Source organism: Echinops telfairi, unplaced genomic scaffold (genome assembly GCF_000313985.2).
Source record: "Echinops telfairi isolate 266 unplaced genomic scaffold, ASM31398v2 ScPeMD7_7468;HRSCAF=8506_0, whole genome shotgun sequence".
Lineage (NCBI taxonomy): Eukaryota > Metazoa > Chordata > Mammalia > Afrosoricida > Tenrecidae > Echinops > Echinops telfairi.
Window position 1 is genome coordinate 69,093,244 of NW_022111369.1, and position 21,002 is coordinate 69,114,245.

The 21,002-nt window shown below is 35.7% G+C and overlaps 1 protein-coding gene across 2 annotated transcripts in view; it reads left to right on the forward strand.

Moving 5' to 3' along the window:
- UBA6 (ubiquitin like modifier activating enzyme 6) overlaps positions 1-19,294 on the forward strand; it is a 77,027-nt gene extending 57,733 nt beyond the window's left edge. For both annotated transcript variants that reach the window (XM_045284088.1, XM_045284089.1), the window contains exons 26-33: positions 577-646; positions 1,479-1,550; positions 4,640-4,757; positions 6,483-6,676; positions 7,493-7,620; positions 8,221-8,308; positions 8,507-8,601; positions 17,473-19,294. In XM_045284088.1, the coding sequence (XP_045140023.1) occupies positions 577-646; positions 1,479-1,550; positions 4,640-4,757; positions 6,483-6,676; positions 7,493-7,620; positions 8,221-8,308; positions 8,507-8,601; positions 17,473-17,608 (901 nt within the window). In that variant the 3' untranslated portion in view covers positions 17,609-19,294. The remainder of the gene's footprint in view (positions 1-576; positions 647-1,478; positions 1,551-4,639; positions 4,758-6,482; positions 6,677-7,492; positions 7,621-8,220; positions 8,309-8,506; positions 8,602-17,472) is intronic.
- Positions 19,295-21,002: the final 1,708 nt, after the last annotated feature.

Below are 21,002 nucleotides of genomic sequence, written 5' to 3' on the forward strand. Positions count from 1 at the left end.
TTATTTAAGCTTCTAGTCGCCTTATTTTGACTGTCCTATAAAACAACTTTTTATTTTTAAGCAAACACATGAGCTTCGTTTGAACCTGCTTCCTACTCTTCTAAGACCAAATGTGTTATAATTTCTTTTTTTTTATGGAGCTCTGGTGGCGTAGTGGGTTTTACATTGAACTGCTAATGTCAAGGTCAGCAATCTGAATCCAAAAGTCGACTGTGAGAGAAAGATGAGGCTTTCTACTCCTGAAAAGATATAAAATTAAAGCAACACACGGGCAGTTCTACTCTGTCATAGGGTCACAGTTGACTAGCACTATTTATCTATCTGTAGCTATTCTCCCAAACCTCAAAACAGTCATTATTTCTACTCGGATGTAAGTTTTTCTGAGAAGAGAAATTTGGTGCTTTCTCTGTTATAGCTTCATAATATTTTGGTTCAGATCAGAATACCACTATGTAGCTTTTTGAAAATCCTATAGCAAATAAAAATGTCATTATTTTTCTGCACATCTTTTTTAAGATTATAAATTCTAATTAAACATAATTGCATATTTAAACTTTTATTTTTTAATTTCCTTAGACACTTCAATTTCATTCAGAGTGCTGCAAAACTATATGCTACTATATATTGCATTCAATTTACAGAGAAGGTAAGATATTTTTAAGGCCCTAGCAAGTGATAACAAAACCAACTTTTGATGCAAAAAAGTTTATGACTTCCCAGCTGATTTCATTAAAATGTGTTTCTTGTGTTCTAAGTACCGTAGTTAACACTATTTTTTTCGTTTTTGTCCATTCAAACAGGACAAGTTTAAAAGTTGTTTGCAATATTGCTAACTAGAAGAAAATAGAACCTTTCTAAATGTAATTAGTGAAATAGCCAAATTCATACAAGCAATTATTTTTAAAGCATACAGAGCCTGTGCACTTACTTTAGTTATAATTCTAAAAATCCAAAGAGAATAGTTTCATAGCAACTTAAAATATTTATAATCTCCTTGTTAACTTTTATTTGACTTAATATATGCTTTACTATACTATATGCTTTTCAGGAAATTCTAAAATGCTGCCCTATGTGCCATTTCTAACTCTTGTTATCATACCCACTCTCATTGACTAACATCTGAAGGTCCTGATACTGACCTATTTGAGAGCAGATGGTATTAGTGATTTTTTTCCTTCCAAATATGTTAGAACTAAATTGTTATACTTTTGAGCAGACTAAATAAAGGAAATTGGATTAGCATTTTGTCTTTGATATAATATGGAACCAGATTTATAGTTAGCATACACTATTTTGAATCTAGTTCAAAATGTACAGGATTTTTTTATTTTGTTTTTGAGTTTCTGTACATTAGAGTGCATCATAGATATTTGGTACAAATAGTGTTAGTCACTGGTTTTCTGAAAGACATAAGCGTGATAGTTGACTTCAAAGGTGTATACATTTGTTAATAAAATTATGCTTTTTGTTTTAAACAGGACTTTTCAGCAGACGCACTCTTGAATATTCTTTCTGAAGTAAAGGTTGAGGAATTCAAACCCTCCAGCAAGGTATATTTAAAAATTAAATTCTTAAGATCATTTTGTTGGGGACTCTTTAACAGCTCTTATAACATTCCATACATCAATTGTATCAAGCATATTTATACATAGATTGCCAGTGTTATTTTCTAAACAATTACTTTCTATTTGAGGCCTTGGTATCAGCTCCTTTTTACTCCCTCCCTCCCACCATCATGACCCTTTGATAAATTATAAATTATTATTATTTTCATATCTTACACCGATCACTGTCTCCCTTACCCCATGGTTTCTGCTGTTAATATCCCCTGGGAGGCTATGCATCAATCATTGTAATCGGTTCCCCCTTTTCCCCTCCTCCCCCCCACCTCATTTTCCCCCTCCCCTCCTGGTATCGCTACTCCCATTTTTGTTCCTGAGAGGTTTATCTAACCTGGATTCCATGTGTCATGAGCTCTTATCTGTACCAGTGTACATACTCCAGTCTAGCCAGAACTGAAAGGCAGGACTGGGGTCATGATGGTGGGGCTGTGAGGAAACCTCAAAGAACCAGAGAAATATTGTGTGTTCCCTCGGTGCTATACAGCGACCTGGTTGACTCATCCCTTCCTTGTGACCCTTGTGTGAGAGGATGTCCCAGATGGTCTACAGATGGTTTTTGGGTCTCTGCTCCAATCTCCCTTGTTCTCTGCAATATGGTTTTTTGTTTGTTTGTTTTGAGTCTTCTGATACCTGTTACCTGATCCCTTCGACAACTCGTGATTGCACAGGCTGGTGTGCTTCTTTCATCTGGGCTTGTTGCATCTCTGCTAGGTAGCCGCTTGTTTAACTTCAAGCCTTTAAGACCCCAGACCCTATGTCTTTCGACAGCCAGGCGCCATCAGCTTTTTTTAACAACATTTGCTTGTGTGCACATATTTTGTCATCAGTGATCCTACCGGGAGAGTAAGAATGTTAGAACCATAGTGTTTTTGTTGAGGGAGGACTTAAGCAGAGGCCCAAAGTCTGTCCACTACCTTAGTGTATTGCCATATAAATATATGTGCATAGGCCAATACCTCTATAAAAGTTAATTCTTGTTCTCATGGAAATTATATTCTAATGAAGGCCAGGATAAACAAATAAAAATGATAGTAAGTATATAATACTATAATGTAAAGAAAAATGCTAAAGGGTAAAAAATGGAGCAAGGAGTGGAAATAGTGATGAGATATCATTTCATATGAGGTGGAAGATAAAAGCATTTTTGTTAAGGAACATTTGAGCAGAACCTTGAAGAAAGTAAGTGAGCCAGGCATACTGATAATGGAGTGAGAAAGTAATGCTGGCTATAGGAATATGTGCACAAAAAGTCCTTGAAAGATCAGAGGTGCAGGAGTTGTTACTGAAGGAAGTAAGCAAGAGGAAATGGTTGTGGTGGTTGTGCTAGGGCCCACTGAGTCAGTTCTTGAGGCGTAAGACAGAAATGCCTCCTGGTCCTTTGCCATCCTCACAATTTTTATGTTGGACCCCATTGATGCAGCCACTCTGTCAGGTCATCTCAGTGAAGATCTTCCTTTTTGTTGTTTTGGTGTTTTTTTTGCTGACCCTCTACCAATCATGATATCCTTTCCCAGGGACTAGTTTTTGATGGTAACATCCCCAAAGTCATAGGGGCTCTTCACAAACTGATACTTTATCCTTCTTTGTGCTCAGGTTTGTTTTAGCAAGTTACTATGAGTTTATTTTGGTTCAAAACTATTTTTGAAATCCAGGTTTCCTTTTTTCATAATAATTTTCCATTAACTTTTTGAAGACCTCTCGTATATAGCATGTAATAAATAGCATGTAAATAACTAAGAGGTACCTGGCTTGGGGGTTGGGGGGTAGGATTATAAATCAGAGACTTAGTATATCTAGGGAAATTGGGTTAGCATTTTACCAGGTAAATAATGTAGGAAGGAGAAAGAAATGTTGGGAATGTTAATAAAAATTCTATATATCTTCCTTGTATATTCTAAAATTTATCCATGAAGCAACTCTATTCTATTTGCCCCTTTGCAAACCACTTCAAATTTTAACTATTTTCAGTCTTACACATTTAAGTTTTTATTTTAGAGAAGAAAATCTTATCAGTTGAATTATGCCAGTAGATAAGTTTGCTAAATAAAATGTCCATGACTTATTTTTAAAAAGCATAACGGGGACTGACATGGAACCAATAATTTGTCACTGGCAGAACTCCTAGATGCAAATTTAAGAAGCGGGCTTCAATAACTTTTTTAATGCTCTTCCTTTAATATATTATCTGTCTTGCATAGCTCTCTATCATAGTTTTAAAGTAATAAATTATCCTAAGGGAAATAATACTATGAGTGGTAACATAGCTACGTTTTTTGTTTGATTTTTAATTATTTTAATATTGTTTCCACTCTTATCCTATTAGTAAGTAATTTTATAAGCTTAAATGTTTTGTGGTATGTGCTACCCTCAGTGTGGTAAATTTTCCTATGAAGGGAGAGGAAACATACTCTTCTTTAAAAGTGGACCTTTTTTCTGACAGTAAATATTTTAGTGATACTTATACTACACTGGAAACATGAGTTGGCTTGGGGTTTTTTAATGTTAAATTTTAGTATGGAATTCTGAATTCTTAAGAGTATTCAGTATGTATTTTTGACACTTACTGGTGGCAGGCACTATTGGGTAAGTGTTGAACCCCTACAAGCCACTTCCGCGAAAGATAAGACTGTGTGCTCCTGCACAGTTTTGCAGCCTCAGAAACCTAAACCTACATAGCATCACTGAGTCAGAATAGACTCAATGAAAGGGGCAGCTACTATGAACAAGTTTTTTTTAGCTATATTGGCATTCTCTCAGTGAACAAGATAAATAAGGATTTCCTATTCTTACAGAATTTACATGCCAGAATGAGGAGAGAGGCACTAAACTTGTAGACATATAAGTAGCGATACTATTAGTTACTAATGAAATATATGAATACTATAATTAATAATCTGAAGAAAATGGAGATAATACAAGTTTCTCTTTATTTGATAGGTGGGTAAATGGAAATAATGGTAACTGTAAATAGATGTAGACTATATTAACATTAACAAAGATATAACATCTATTTAAAGGTTGTTCAAACAGACGAATCTGCCAGGAAACCGGATCATGCTCCTATTAGCAGTGAAGATGAGAGGAATGCTATTTTCCAACTAGAAAAGGCTATTTCAGCTAATGAAGCTACCAAACGTAAGGGCAAGAATCTATAAAAAGATTTTGAATGGGGTATCTTTTTATTTTCACTAAGATCTTTACTAAAGGCTTGTGGGATTAAATAACAGCAATTACAACAATGGTTTTAATTGAGATTATAATCACATGGAAGTCACTGATTGTCTTTAGAGTGACACTAAACCAAGGTTCCTCAAACTTTTTAAACAGGGGGCCAGTTCACTGTCCCTCAGACCCATTGGAGAGCCGTACTATAGTTTAAAAAATATATATGAACAAATTCCTATGCACGCCGCACACACCTTATTTTGAAGTAAAAAAACAAACAGGGCAAAAACACACTGTGGGCTGGATAAATGTCTTTGGTGGGCCATATGTGGCCCGCGGGCTGTAGTTTGAGGACACTTGGACTAAACCCTCTATTTTCTAACACTAGTCCTAATGCATAGTCAGTCGGTGATTAGACCGCACCAGTGGGTCTGCAGGAAAAATGTGGCAGTCTACCCTGTGGGTCAGTTCTCTGTGCTACAGGGTTGCTGTGGGTTGGGATGGACTTGAGAGACCTGCATTTATTTGGTTTGTTGGCATGCATCCACAAAGGATGACATTTAATTTTCCAAGTCACAATAACAGCTTTGTTTTAGTTTTTGTTTCTATTTTGTGATCTCGGTTTAATTCGCGCCTAGCATAATAACAGCAAAAATGGGGTCTTTGAAAAAAAAGCGGGGGGAGGGGGGTCTTTGTAGACTTAACTATTAGACTCGATAAATTTTAGGAATAAAAGGAAACATCTCTTAGATCAGTGATTCTCAACTTGTGGGTGGTGACCCTGTTGGATGTTGAACAACCCTTTCACAGGGGTCGCCCAATTCATTAACAGTAACAAAATTACAGTTATGAAGTAGCAACGAAAATAATTTTATGGTTAGGGGGTCACCACGACATGAAGAACTGTATGTATTAAAGGGTTGCGGCTTAGGAAGGTTGAGAACCACTATCTGAGATTCTTAACCTCCAGTGGGGGCTTTTAAGTTGACGCACATGCACTTTTCTTAAATGATATTGAATATCAAAACATAGGGAAATAGTACTTTTAGTTCATAAAGTCCTCTTTTTATAGCAGCTATCAATGTTTTAGGCCTGTTTGCCATCATTTTGTTTTACAAATCAACAGTTCCAAACTTCTATAATTTTATGCATGGACCAATGACATTACCTAGGTAAAAGAAATTACCTAAAATGATTTAAAATTTTCATTTACAAGTAAAAGGGTAATTGTTTTTATTTAATTTTAATTTTAGAAAAACATACTATCTTTTCTTATTTTCTCCTTTCTTCACAGAGCAGGCTACTCCTGTTTACAAAATGATCTAGAAAGCTACATTGGCCCACTGTATTTAGTTATGAGAGAGAAAATGTTCCAGAATAGTGCTTATGGGATCAGTTTTTGAACGTTGTCTTAAGTTTCTGTTATTTTCATTATAAACCACTTGATAACATGACCTTATTTATCTTTGTATTTTACTATCTTCACTGAAGGGGCAAGCATTTTTTATTTAGAGACTTCTAATTTAGTAATATTAAGTACATCATTGTAAAATACCTTCAATAATTTCAGTTGTCTAATCCTCCCATCTTTGAAATTATTATTTTTTTAAATCTTCAGTAGTAATAAGCTCAAATTGATTTTTACCAAGTTACAGTTTTATTATTTTTGGACACTTTTATTTCTATTGTTATCAGGTGACCTTCAGATGGCAGTACTTTCCTTTGAAAAAGATGATGATGATAATGGACATATAGATTTCATCACAGCTGCATCCAATCTTCGTGCCAAGATGTATAACATTGAACCAGCTAACCGTTTCAAAACAAAACGTATAGCTGGTAAAATTATACCTGCTATAGCAACATCCACTGCTGCAGTATCTGGTTTGGTGAGTTTATTATCATTTTAATTATAATGTTGTTTTTCTTCATTGCCTTTTACATGTCTTAACCTCCTATAACTCTTCAACCATTTCTTGTCACTCTGATTTTAGAGTGAAGGGGATAAATATTGATCTTATTTTTGTCATTGTAAACATTTTTAAAAATACAGTAATCTCTGCTTTGAAAGGATCCCTGGTAGTTCCGTCAATAACATTTGTATTCTATATACAGAGCGGAGGCTCTGCTTATTATGAATAAAATGAACTGCCATCATCTTTGCTTTTTGATAATTAGAGTAGATTTAAGTTCTTTGCTGTTAAAAAACAATTGTAATTTGTATCAATGCTTTGGATTTCCTTAAGATTTTTATTTGTCTAGTTCTTTTATTTCTCTAGTTCTTTTTAAATACATTTTTACACCTCTTGTTCAGTACATACTGTTCTGTGATATTTTCATTTCTAGTTCTCTTCCCTTTAAATTTATTTCTCAATGGTTCAGGATATTTAGTGTGGTGTTCAAATGCTATGCCCCACTCTTTAGTACTATATTGTTATTCTTAGCAGATTTGGAGGCTATGGGAGTGACTTTCTACATATGAAATTACAAGGTCAAATTAATACACTTTTCTGAATAATTTTCATGTCCAGAACAGTTTGGAAGTATAAAATGTACTAAACATGGAGAGACTTAGGAGTAATTTGCACTACAGTAAAATGATGGTTTTTACTCTTTACAAAGAAGTGTTTAAGAATAATTTAGGAAAATTAAATGGATGACGTTTTAGCCTGTTATATAATCAGATCACTTTTTTTGTTATCTAGGTTGCATTGGAGATGCTTAAAGTAGCTGGTGGCTATCCATTTGAAGCTTATAAAAATTGTTTCCTTAACTTAGCCATTCCCATTTTAGTGTTTACAGAGACATGTGAAGTAAGAAAAACTGAAATCAGGTAAGCATGAAGGTCTTTCTCGCATATAATGAAAGTAAAATAAAATTATTACCTTTTAAGAAGGAAATATACTTGCTTACACTCTTCTATATCTGTAAAACCAAATCAAATATTACCTTGCTGAGGCATGTCTTGGCTGAATGCAGCCAACGAACTTTAATAGTACTGTATAGCATTATACTTTGTTTATTGTTTGATATGTGTCTTTCCATGTCAGATGAATTAGAAGGCACTATAGTATCTAACTGTTGATTCTATTTGGAAACCGCCCCATCTGAACATTCAGAAAATGAAACCCATACACTGTTTTTAAAGAGAGAAAGACAGAAGAACACATGCATTAGCTAATGAAAGGACCACCAAGCTAATCATAAAAAATGATTACCTGTTTAGTGTGATGGTGAAACAAGATTCAGAAACATTCAGAGAAGTTGTCCCCTTTTCTAGCTATATATATCACTTATCTCAGGGTCACTATTAGCTGAAATCAAATTGATGGCAGTGGACTTACTTTTTTGTTTGTTTAATTTTGGTCTGGGTTTTGTGTTTTAATTAAAAGGGAAAAAATGAAATGTGTCTATCTGAATTTTTTTACAACAGAAATGGAATATCATTTACAATTTGGGACAGATGGATTATACATGGAAAAGAAGACTTTACCCTCTTGGATTTCATAAATGCTGTTAAAGTAAGGCACTTTTATTCAGTTGGCTCAGACATAATTTTAAGTTTGTTTTTGTTCATTTATATCTATCATTTAAGGTCACCAGTAGTATTTAACAGGAGTTTCTATAGTCTCTTTACTGGTTGCAGCTCAACATTATAACCCAAAATTTTATATTTGGATGATGTTTTGATTTTCTCTGTTTTGTGTATTAACTTTTAGGAAAAATACGGAATTGAGCCAACAATGGTTGTACAGGGAGTCAAGATGCTTTATGTTCCTGTAATGCCCGGTCATGCTAAAAGGTTGAAATTAACGTAAGTATCAAATAGTGTATGTGAAAGATTCACAGGAATTGAAACCTAATCTAATGATGCACTAGAAAATTAAATAGTAAGAGTATAAAAGTTCAAATAAAGACATGTGATTTACTTTAACCTAATGGCATCTATGTAAGCATTGAACAACTAACTGTAATGTCAACAGTGGTAAATCCACCAGCCTCTCAATGTGAGAAAGATAAGACTATCTGCCCTCTTAGCCTCAGAAATCCTAGATAGGGTCATTATGGATCAGAATCGACTTAATGAAATTGGGTGCATAATGGCATCCATAAAGATAAAGAGTATGCCAAAAGGTTACCTTTCAAGAAGAAATCATAGACATATAAAACCCTTTTGAATCTACTTTCTAGAGTGACTTCTTCAGCAAGTCGCCTTAAAAATCTGATTTCTTCAATACAATGAGTAAATGTAGGTCCATGTCTTATGTGGAAAACAATGATCATGATTATAAGACATACAAGACCAAAATGCCAAAGAATTTTACACATTAAAGTATACCTGTTAGGTATCTGGCACTGTTCTAAACTTCAGGGATACCATAGTAAGCAAAGTAAAGTTGACCTCTAGAATCTTACATGACAACTAGGTAAGTATGTGAGATGGTGATAAAATGCTATGGAAATCATAATGCATAATAAAGAGAAAATAATATGGGGAATCGATGTTTTAGTTTGCTATAATAGTATTCTTCTGGGACCTGAAAAAGCCTACCTGATGAGGCAAGATTTGTACAGAGACTCAAAGAGAGAAAGCAGAAATGACATTTGTAAGAAGATTTGATTTCAGGGATTTTAAGGTCAAAGGTAGAGGCAAAGGCTCTGCAATGAAAACATTCTTAATTGGTTCAAGAGATAGTAAGATTGTAAAATAGTATTAACTTAATTAAACTTGGTGTGTAATTGGTACTGGTGATTTGATATAAGGAAGGTCCTGAACATGGGAGTTAGGCAGAAGAGGAACTTATTCTAGCCAAGTGACATAGTCTCCCATTAAAAAAAAAAAGTACCCTTGATCCCTTTATTGAGACTAGATAGGAGGAAGAGAACGGGTACTTTAAACCAGTTAAGAGGCGTTTAGTGATAATCCCTGCCAGATACACTGGTGGCATCAACCAAGATGGTGGCAATTGACATAGAAAATGGTTTGATTTGGGGTATATTTTGTAGAGTCTATAGGATTTACTCATGAATTAGAAATGAAATGAGTTTAGAAAAATCTCTACAGTTATTACAGACATACAGCGGCTTCACAAAAATCATGAAAAACTCCATTAACTTTTTATTTCATTTTTCCACCAACTTTGTGAAGCCTCCTCGTATGTAAATTCTTTGTATAAGGTTTTCTCTAACCTGAATGTTACTTGAATAAAAGGCCTTGCTAATTTAGTAATTTAGATCCCCATCACTTAAACTTTCCCTTTTTTTTAAGCATATTTGAATCTCTGTGTATATCATTCTAATTAATACCCTATTTTCTAAAATAGTACAATATCAGCTTATATTCTGAGTAGTTACAATAGATAATCTTAGTAACTTTTCCAGAGAGATTTCAAGGAATTTTTCTTAAATGGTAACATTGTTTTCCCTCTTTTGAACAATATACTCCGTATTATCTATATTGCCTACCAATGTAGAGCTGCCCAGTGTTGCCAGTAAGGGTCTTCAGGAGACATTTTACATGTTAGGCTGTCTACAAGAATACAATCCCTCTGCCTATTAAAGGGAATTCACTTTCGCAGTCTTCACTTTTTCCCCCTGAATCAGCTTTTAGTCTCTGTTGGATCATATGCATTGCATAGAGACTTATAGTCATCTCTCCCATCTTCAGAAATATTATGTTGACCCACTTGACCTTCATTTTCCAGGCTCGGCCCTTTATCTTTGTACTCCTTTCCTACAAAATTCCTTGATAGAATTATACTTGTCTGCTGTTCTAATCCTTCCTTCCCAAGTTTTTTCTTAACCTTATTCTACTTCAGTTTTGCCTATTCTCATCTGACTAGCTTATTTCTAAAATTAACAGTTTCCTTCATGTTGCTAAATAATCATTTCTTAGTTCTTGGCTTACTTGATCTGTCAGTAACACTTGTCACAGCTGGTCATTCTTTCCTCCTTCATACAATTTTTTTGTCACTTGGCTTCCAAGATACTTTCTGGCTTTCTTCTTGCTCCCTTACTCCTCTATTCTTTGCTGGTTTCTCTTTTCCCAACCTCTATAAATATTTATCACCATCTATACCTGCACTTTGGCAATCTCCTTTTACTCTGTGTTCTGATCTTAGCATAGCATGCTCTCTGGTAACACTTCTTTCTTGATCATCTTGATATTTCCTTCTGACATGCCTAACTTACTCTCATAGGAATGGTGAAACTGACCACTACAAAGTTAAGAGCCCTCTTCACTTTATTTACATATTCCCACCCAGTGACTATTATAAAAACTATTGATGGAAAAGCCATATCAAGCAATTTCCCTTCACCACAAATGGGTATGCAGTTGTTTCTGCCATTTTGAGTCATACCTATCAGCAAATGAAAATCCTGGAAGCTTTACTCCCACCCCCACACCACCCCTTTAAGGTTGACTCTCTTTGAGAAGGCAGCTCTTCCTCAGTAATATTCCGAGTGCCTTCTAACTTGAGAGGCTGTATATGACATTGTTCCACTGGCATCCATAGGTTCTTAGTGACTTACTTCCTCCAAAGTGGACAGCCTATCTTGCCTTTGTAGTTTGTGCTGCATCTAGTAGCTCTTCTGAAAACTGTTCACCTTGAGGGTCCCTGCTTAATAATTTGAAGTACTGGTGATATTGCTTCCAGCATCATAATAACATGCAAGCTGCCAATGCATAGCAAACTGCACCCCAGTGGGACCTTCATTTCCTGATGACACAACTGAAAATGAGAAGAAACAGATGCCAGCATCTGCTACTAATCTGAAACTTGAACTATATATGAAGAATAGCAATGTATCAAGATTGAAGAAAGGTTTATTAAAAACCTGTAATACGCAGATGACACGACTGCATGCTGAAAGTGAAGAGAACTTGAAGTATTTGCTGATGAAGATTAATGATTGCAGCCTTTAATATACTTTACAACTCAATGTAAAGAAAACAAAAATCCTTACTTACAACTGGATCAATAGCCAACATGATAAGCAGGATAACATTTTTTAATAGTTTTATTGACATAATTCACATATACTGGTCAATGGTTTAAATATATTAAAAAATTACAGAATCACCACAATCAAATTTAGAATATGATTTTTGTTCTTATACTCATTATCACAAGCTCCCCACTACCCCCCAACTGCCTCTATCTTAGCCCTAAGAAAATTAATATAGTTACTGTATGAATTTACCTAAGTCTGGGTGGACTAGAGAAACAATTTCAAAGACACTCACTTGTGTATAAAAAAGAGCTTTATATCAAAGAGTAATTGTATATTGAAAAACCAGCCCGGTCCATAAGTCCAATATTAGCTCATATCCAATACCAGTCTGTAAATTCCTCATGCAACACGTGTAATAATGCCAAATGCAGGAAGATCACAGACCAGTGGGTGGAAAGTCTTGTGGCTCCGGTGGTACTGGAAGTATCTCAGCACTGGCAGGGTTCTCCACGTGGCTCCAGGACTCTAGCACAGTTCCATGTGTCTTCTCAACAGGAATATCTCACAGTGGGTGTGTATGTGTGCTGTCTCTAGCAAGCTATTTATCTCTTCAGTACCTCTAAATGAGGTCATTAAGCTGTGACCTGATTGACAGGCTAAACTCCACCACTTCACCCTTAAGTCTCAAATTGGCAACAGATTATATAACTACCACACATGGATTTCATATGAAAATCATACCAAGAAAAACCTCAACCCAAAAGAAAGCAGGAACTCATAAAAATTATAACAAATTTTAAATGGATCAAAAGGAAGAGCAAGTGGTAGGGTGTTAAATTTTAGCATAATTGCATCTGCATTAATCCACTTTCCAAGGAAATCTAATAGCAAAGCTATTCACATCTCTGGGCTATGATCAGAAGGATTCAAAAGATGCTTAATCCACGAGGATTCTACAAATGAATTTTGGACTTTCACTGTCATTCAGGTGTTCAGATTTTAAACACTAATGCCATTCCCTCTGGTCTACAATTTTATTATTTACAATCTTTGAATCACACAGGCTGGTGTGCTTCCGTATGGAATTAGCTGACATCTCACTTGGATATATGGCTCCTTGTGTTAACACAAACCTGTAAGACTCGTTATCATTGGTTCTCAACCTTCCTAATGCCGCAACTCCTTAATACAGTTCATGTTGTGGTGACGCCCTAACCATACAATTATTTCCGTTACTACTTCATAATTAATTTTGCTACTGTTATGGATCGGGCAACCCCTGTGAAAGGCTTGGCTTGTTCAGCCCCCAAAAGGGTCACGACCCACAGGTTGAGAACCACTGCTCTATATGCTGTTTTTTTTCTTCTGATAGCTGGGTGCTATCTGATGTCTTCTTACTTTGCTGTGGAACCCATATCGTCAGTGATACTTCATGAGAGCGGTCCTTAGTAGGGACACATCGCAAGGACTAAATTGTTTATAGATTGGGGCATATGATTAAGTGCAAGCTCAAAATCCATTCTTCTTTGGATGTTTTATATATGTCCCCGTTCCACTTTATATAACCCATACATACTTCTGGAAAAAGTTACAGGCCCGGAATCTCACAGGGGCAGTTCTACTTTATCCTATGTGGTCGCTGTAAGTCAACATCAACTCAATGACAATAAGTTAGTTTGTTTTTCAGTTTTATGTCCACTTTAGAGACATTATCAGTTGTTGGGGAATATTACAGAGAAAAGATTGAGATTGTCAAGGGTTCATCTTGCTTGAATCCACAATCAGTGCTCAGGGAAACAGCTGTCAACTCAAATAAGGTATTGTATTGTAGGAATATGTTGCATAAGACCATGTAAGCTATTGAACAAGGGTGTCACTTGGACTAAAGTGCACTTGACCCCCAGGTCATGGTATTTTTAACTGCCTCTTACTGTGAAAATTGGACATTAAATAAAGAAGGCTAAAGAAGAATCAGTGCATTTGAATATGGTGCTCGTTAAGAATACTGTCGTTAAGAATACTGTCAAAAACCAAATCTCTTTTTGAAGTACAGCCAGAATGCTCGTTAGAAGAGTTTAGATTTGTTACATGAGAAATCAGTCCCTGGAAAAAGACAACTTGCTATAAAGTAGAAGGGCATTGAAGTACAGGAAACCCTCAAATGGACTAACACAGTGACTGGAACAATGGGCTCAAACATCACAACTGTGAGGATGGTGTAGGACCAGGAGGTAGTGTTTCTTTATGTTGTACATTGGGCCACAGTGAGTCTTAATTGAATAACACCTACCAACAACAAAAGATGGGATAGAGGAGTTTCAATCTCCTGTGGATCGGCATGTTTAATTTTAAGCAAACATCTTGGTCTTAGCAAATTTTTGGTTTGATGAATACCAAAGGCTTTCCATGAAGATAAACTAGCTGAAAGCTATAATGTTTCCATCAGTCTTTAAGCTAAGGTGACCAGATGACCTGCTTTTGGCTGGACAGTCCGATTTTTAACAATTTTTCCCACATCCTGCAGCATTTTTTAAAAGTCCCAATTTTGGGGAAGAATGCACGACAAGCTAGGGTATACAGTTTTCGGCTGCCATGTGGCCATTTCACCAGGACATGAGTTTTATCAATGGTGTCCCGCTTTACCAATGTTAAAATCTGGTCACCTTACTTTAAGCAACATTGAGGCTAATGAAAATATTTTAGAACAAATAGTAACCATGAGGAGTCTTGAATATGCCAATTCAGAGAGCAAAATTCAATCAAAACGGTGGCATTCAGTGGGACATGCTAGGCTAGTTCAGTTCTAGGCTAAGAGGTCAATTTAAAGTAAAATTATGAAGACTGTTTAAGGATGGTCCAAAGGACCAATCCAGATAGATTTTTTCAAAGGACTTTTTTCGTACTATTTTAAGTTTAGAGAAAAGAGCCAGAAAAGTTGTACCTAACAATTTTTTTCTATCACAGACAGTGTACCTGTTTATTCCTTGATGCTTCAAGGATGGCAAGGGTTTTCCTGCAGTAATTTTATTTGGAAACCTTACCCTATCTACTATACAGCCCTGATATTGCCCATTCAGTTTTTGTTTTATTCCCCAAACACCAGGAAAATATACAATGAGTGCAATTTGAGGCCCTCCGGGATGTCAAAACTTGTTTTGATGTAGTGTAAATTAGCAGGTGCAGAATTCTTCAGGGAAAGGTTAGAGAGATGGAAACACCACCTTCATAAGTGAATAGTTCTAAATGGCAGCTGTGTCATAAAACAGTAGCTTCAGATTTTGATACTTTTAATAAAGGTTTCTAATTATTTGGTAGCAATAACTTATTAATTACCCTCGTGCTTACCAAAAGCATGTAGCTGGCCAATGGAAAGTAAACTTAGCAAAGGTTTACTGCAGATCTGGTTTGTAGAAGTAGCCTTTTGTGTAAAATTAACACTTTCTGAAGGTTATGGTTCCAGCTACCATAGAACCCACTAGAAGAGGTGATTGGGTAGGAGTTTCACAACTTGAGCTGGTGGTAAAGACTGATAAACGAGTGCACTGAGTATAAAATGGCTTACCAAAACACAGGAAGGAAGTGGCTTCCTGCTGCCGTTGTCGTGGAATGTCACCCTAGTATCCTTTGTTAATGTAGTCTTAACATTCTGCCAGCCAGCAGACTAGAAGTAGTTAGAGGGTCCAACTCCAGTGCACTTGACCCACGCTGTGGAATTTTCAGTCTCCTCATAATGCATATGAAAGTCAGACATTCCATAAGGAAGACCAAAGTAAAATTGACGCATTTGAATTATACTGCTGGTGAAGAATATAAAGTACCAGCAAATATGTCTTGGTAGAAGTATGACCAAAATGCTCCTTAGAGTCAAGGATGGAAAGACCATTCTGCGGAGAAGTACATCAAGCTTTGTAAAGTAGAAGGGCAGCAAAAAAAAAGGAAGACCCTCCACAAGATGGATTGACACAGTGGCTACAGCAATGGGCTCAAATACAACAACAATTTGGAGATGGAGCTGTACCAGACATTGTTTTGTTCTGTTGTATATAGGGTCGTCACGAGTCGGAACTGGCTTGACGGCACCTAACACCAACAACTTGACTCACAGAGCAGAGCATAAAAGATGAACAGAAGCAATAAATTGATAACTGCTATAAATTATTAATAGATAACTCAAACTCAGTCCAAGTTTGAATTTAACACCGTTAAATGAAAGCCTTCCTGTAACCTTGGTCTACTGGTAATTTAGTTAATCTTAGTTTATTACTCTTTCATATCTCTTTTTTAATCTATTAGGAAATTATGCTTTGTATCCAGAATCTAACCATTTTGTCACTTCAGCTAAACCCACTGTCATGTGTTGCCTGTATTCCTGCAGTAGACTCCTCACAGCCTTTGTATCTGCCCTTACTCCTTACAGTCATCTGAGCACAGCATGTTTTAAAGCATCAGTGGTATCATGCCCCTTTTGCTCAAAAATCTTAAAATTGCCTTCCATTCCAAAGTAAAGCCAAACGTCTTAAAATAGTCTTCAAGGTTCTAAATTATCTGATTCCCTTCTAAGTTTTATCTCCACTTCTCTCTCTGTGTTGTTAATATATTGGATGATGCTTAATCTGTTTGGGAAATCACATATTTTTGAATTATTTAAAGAATGTGATAGGAATGGATGGTAGAATAAAAAGATGATAGAATGGGATCAAATATTGTGAAATGAAGAGATATTGAGGATTAAGTAAGACTATATAGTTCAAAACCTGGCATGAGATAGGTAAAGAATATCTGACAAACAGTAACAGTATTGATCATCAGGAGGTTGAATGACATCAAATTTACATTTTTTAAATTCTGGTACCTTTGTTGATTAGAGAGGGGAGGGCAACTGCGAACCAGTTGTAAAAGCTGACAGACTCTTAGATGATGGATTCAAGGCTTGATTTCTAGCACTATTAATAAAAGCAAGTAGAAAGTTTATTTTTAGTAATTAGAATAGACTAAGACTAAGGGAAAGGTAAATTTTAATCATGTGTTTCTAGCTTACATAATGATGCCTCCAAACTTGATAGGTAATTAGTGTTTTGAAAGCATTGTTTACATTTTGCTTTGTTTTTGTTTTGTGTTAAACTGTATTCTTTATTATTTCCAATTGTGGTCCAGATCAGTTTTTTAAAAACGTTGCTGTTGAATTGATTCAGAATAGCACTACAGGTCAGAGTAGAACTGCCCCCATAGGATTTCCAAAGCTGAAAAATGTTTCTCAAATCCAACTTTCACATCTTTCTCTAGGGAGCACCAGATGGATTCAAATTTTATACCTTTTAGTTGATGGCCCAGTGCTTAAACCATTGTGCCACCAGAGCTCCTTACCCACAGAATCTATTCAAAGATAACCAAGTGGTACAATGGTTAGGGTTCTCAGATGCTAACCAAAAGATGGGCACTTCAAACCTACAGGCTGTAATGATAAAGAAAGATGTGCTTACAGCCTTGGAAACCATATCTACAATTTAACTCACTGTTAGTAAATGATTGCCTAACATTTAGCATTTTTCAAAGGAAAAATTCTTATATGAAAGAAGATGAATTTAGAATCTAGACACAAGTCCAGATTCTCAGGGTCACATTAGTTAGCAATTCACTCTTTTCATTTTGTGGAATTTATTTATTTATTTATTCATATTTTCCATATTTATTCATATTCAGATTATTGATTCATATTTATTTTCCTTAGAATGCATAAGCTTGTGAAGCCTTCGACTGAAAAGAAATATGTGGATCTTACTGTATCATTTGCCCCTGATAGTGATGGAGATGAAGATTTACCTGGACCTCCAGTAAGATACTACTTCAATAATGACACTGATTAGCATTCTTTTCTTCTAGTTGCTCTTTGCTCTCTAGAAGGAGTGCAATCAGAATCTAAAAGTATCAGCTCATAATACGATGGATTTCTCCATGATGAAGGCTTAATAAAGGGAAGCACCAGGAGGAAACAACATTGAAGAACTATAAAACATTGGAAATTGGGAAATAATATACACTTGTTTAGTGCTTCTTGCACAAATGTGATCACAAACAAGTTTGAACTGGAATTCCATTGTATAATGCTTATAACAAATGTATGTGTTAGCCTCTCTGGGTGGAACGAAAAATATCCATCAATGACCAAAAGAGTTTGAGGATCAATCAAGAAATTCAAAGTAACAAACACACCTTGCCAAAAAATTTCATCTCCCCCCCCCCACCGTTAGTATTTGAGGCCCATTTTTCTATCCAAGTAGTGTTTGGCAGCCTACACTTTTATTCAGCCTGAGAATTTAACACTAGTGGAAAAAGGAAGAGAGGGTGGTGGCAGTGTCTGAAAAGTGGCATTTTAAATTGTGTAGTTAAAATAATATGACCTGTTAATCTCTATTACATTGTTCTATCACTATCATTCCACAAATTGGGCCTACTGTTGATAGCATCACTGTTGTAAACTACGAGCAGATCAAATAACACATGTTAACTTCAACTAAATGTTAAAGTTAACTTTGACTCTGACAACCCTCTTTAAAGAATCCATAAATGTGAACATATAAATGTTGCTAATCTTTTGGTTCTTAAATATGCGATCTAGTAGACTTATTTATTTGAAACTAAACCTAATTGCCATAATATATAAAACTGAAAGGTTTTGTAAAAGGGTTGTCCTTAGAAATAGATAGAAACTAGAAATGTTAAAATCTTCACTAGTTGAGTCTTTGTTTTGTTTTGTTTTGGGTTTGTTTTGGTTTTTTGTCCAACAGTCCAGTGGATAAAAAATTAGCATAATAATCATTTTTATTTTAAAGAAGAGCTTATTTTATTCTCCATTTCCAGAAAGGAGGATTTTTGACTAAAATAAAAATTTATTTTTTTAAGCCTTTATTGATAGAAACTTTGTTTTCTTATATAAAACTATTGCAAAAGTGCTTTCATTGAAATGATAAAAAGTGCATTACCACTGTGTAAACTCAATGAGAATAGCAAGTAACTCTTATTTCTAAAGTTGCCAGGCTTTCTAAAGCATTTGGCATTTTGTAACTACAGAGTAATTATCTCTCACAACTTATTTTCTGTCCTCTTATTTAGCCCAAGTACTACAGTAAACTAAAAACTAGATTCACATCAGTATTATTCCAATTGTGTCCCTTTTTACATTCTGTATTTAGTCTTACTCCAGGTACAAGTTGTTTACTTTGTTGGCCAGTTGGATTGTTTGATTACTCTGTAAAAGTATCATTAAAACGCTCACTTAGAAAAATACATTTGGGGGTGATGGATGAGTTTGTATGGTTAAAAGAAAATACGTTGGAAGTGGGGAGAAATAGACATCAGTTTGAAAGGAATTGGCTCCCTGAAATAAAACCATTCATTACCTTTTGTTCTCTGTCTTACCTTTCCCATCATACATAGCCACTAACTGTAATGCTTAAAATTTGTGTTATTTAAAATTGAATCCAGGAAAATTAAAGCCCTGTGACATGGAACTTCACTGGCTAGAAACAATAAAAGAATCTTTGTTTAAGAAATCTTTTTTCCGGCCTTATTACTTTGTTTGCTTTTGGACAATAACCCATACTTTCCAGGAAGCCATTTGTCAACCCTTAAATGTGATCTGATAGTATGCTTATATTTGACCTGTCTACAGACCTCTTCAAAAGTAAATTTAGAGCCATGCTGTCAGTGTTAGCAGCTAAAAATTAAGTCAGTAAGCAATTGAGTTCATTTAATAATTAAAACCAACAGCCATTTTGTCATCTTTTATTTTGGGGTATTATGTCCATGGGTATTTACATAATTCTATTTAGAAAGCCAGGATAAAGTTAATGACATTTCTCATTGATTTATTTCTCTACTGTGAAATTACTGTTGACAATTGACAATACCAGATGAAAAAATGCATAAGATTTTGTACAGTGTTGTTGCTGTTAGGTGCCATCAAGCACCAAAGATGGCCCAGTCCTGCACCATCTTCACAAATGTTCCTAAGCTTGAGTCCACTATTGAAGCCATGGTGTCAGTCCATTTCCTTGAGAGCCTACCTCTTTTTCACTGCTGTCTACTTTACCTAGCATGTCTTCCAGGGACTGGGTGTCTCATGACAACATATCCTACGTATGTATGTAAGGTGAATAAGGAGTCCTCTGGCTATAGTTCTTCTAAGACAGATTTGTCTGTCTTTTTAGAAGTCCATGGTATTTTCAACATTGTTTTCTAGCACCACAACTGAAATGTCTTGATTCTTCTTCGGTCTTCTATATTCATTATCCAACTTTGAAGTGCATATGAGGCGGTTGAAAATGCCATGATTTGGGTCAGGCACACTTGAGTGCTCAAAGTAACATCCTTGTTTTTCAGTACTCTAAAGAGATCTGCAGCAGATTTACCTAATGCAACATCTTTTGATCTCTTGACTGCTGCTTACATGAGCATTTATTGTGGATCCAAGAAAGACTAAATCTGTGATAACCTCAACCTTTTCTCCATTTATGATGTTACATATGATACAATTGTGAGGATTTGGTGTTCTTTACATTGAGTTGAAATCCATACTGAAGTCTGTCAGCAAGTGCTTCAAGTCCTCATTTTCAGCAAGCAAGTTTGTGTCATCTGCGTATCGTGGGTGGTTAATAAGCATTCCTCCAATCCTGATGTCATGCGCGTCTTCATATAAGTCAGCTTTTGATGATTTGCTCAACATACAAATTGAGTAAGTACGATAAGAGGATACAACCCTTTCTCACACTTCTGAATTTCAGCCATGCAGTATTCCTTGGCACAGTACCACTAAGTAATTTTTTACTTAGTAAAAATAAGAAAACTGACAACACCTTTATAAATAACTTCCTGTAATTGACTAGAGATTTCAATTCTGATTCATTTTGTGAAAACAAGTTTGGGTGTTCTCTAATTGGCAAGTTCTACAGTTGAGATAAAATAGTGAGTATGGTTCCTTTACCATTTCCCTCTTAGAAACTGCTAACAGATGGGAGGAAATGGTGACCACATAAAACTGAAAAATCTGATAAAAAATGTAACTGCTCTGCGGGGGACAACACCAGAGACACAGTGTGGGAATTGCACCCAATCTGATCCCGCCACACTGAGGCAAAGTACTGGGGGAGTGCAGCGGAACAGCAGGGGAGGGGAGCAGCAAGATCCCCAGGGAATGATGAGGGTGGACATTGGGAACAAGGCATGGTGCCCCAACAGATTGGACTGGAAAACACTCTTAAA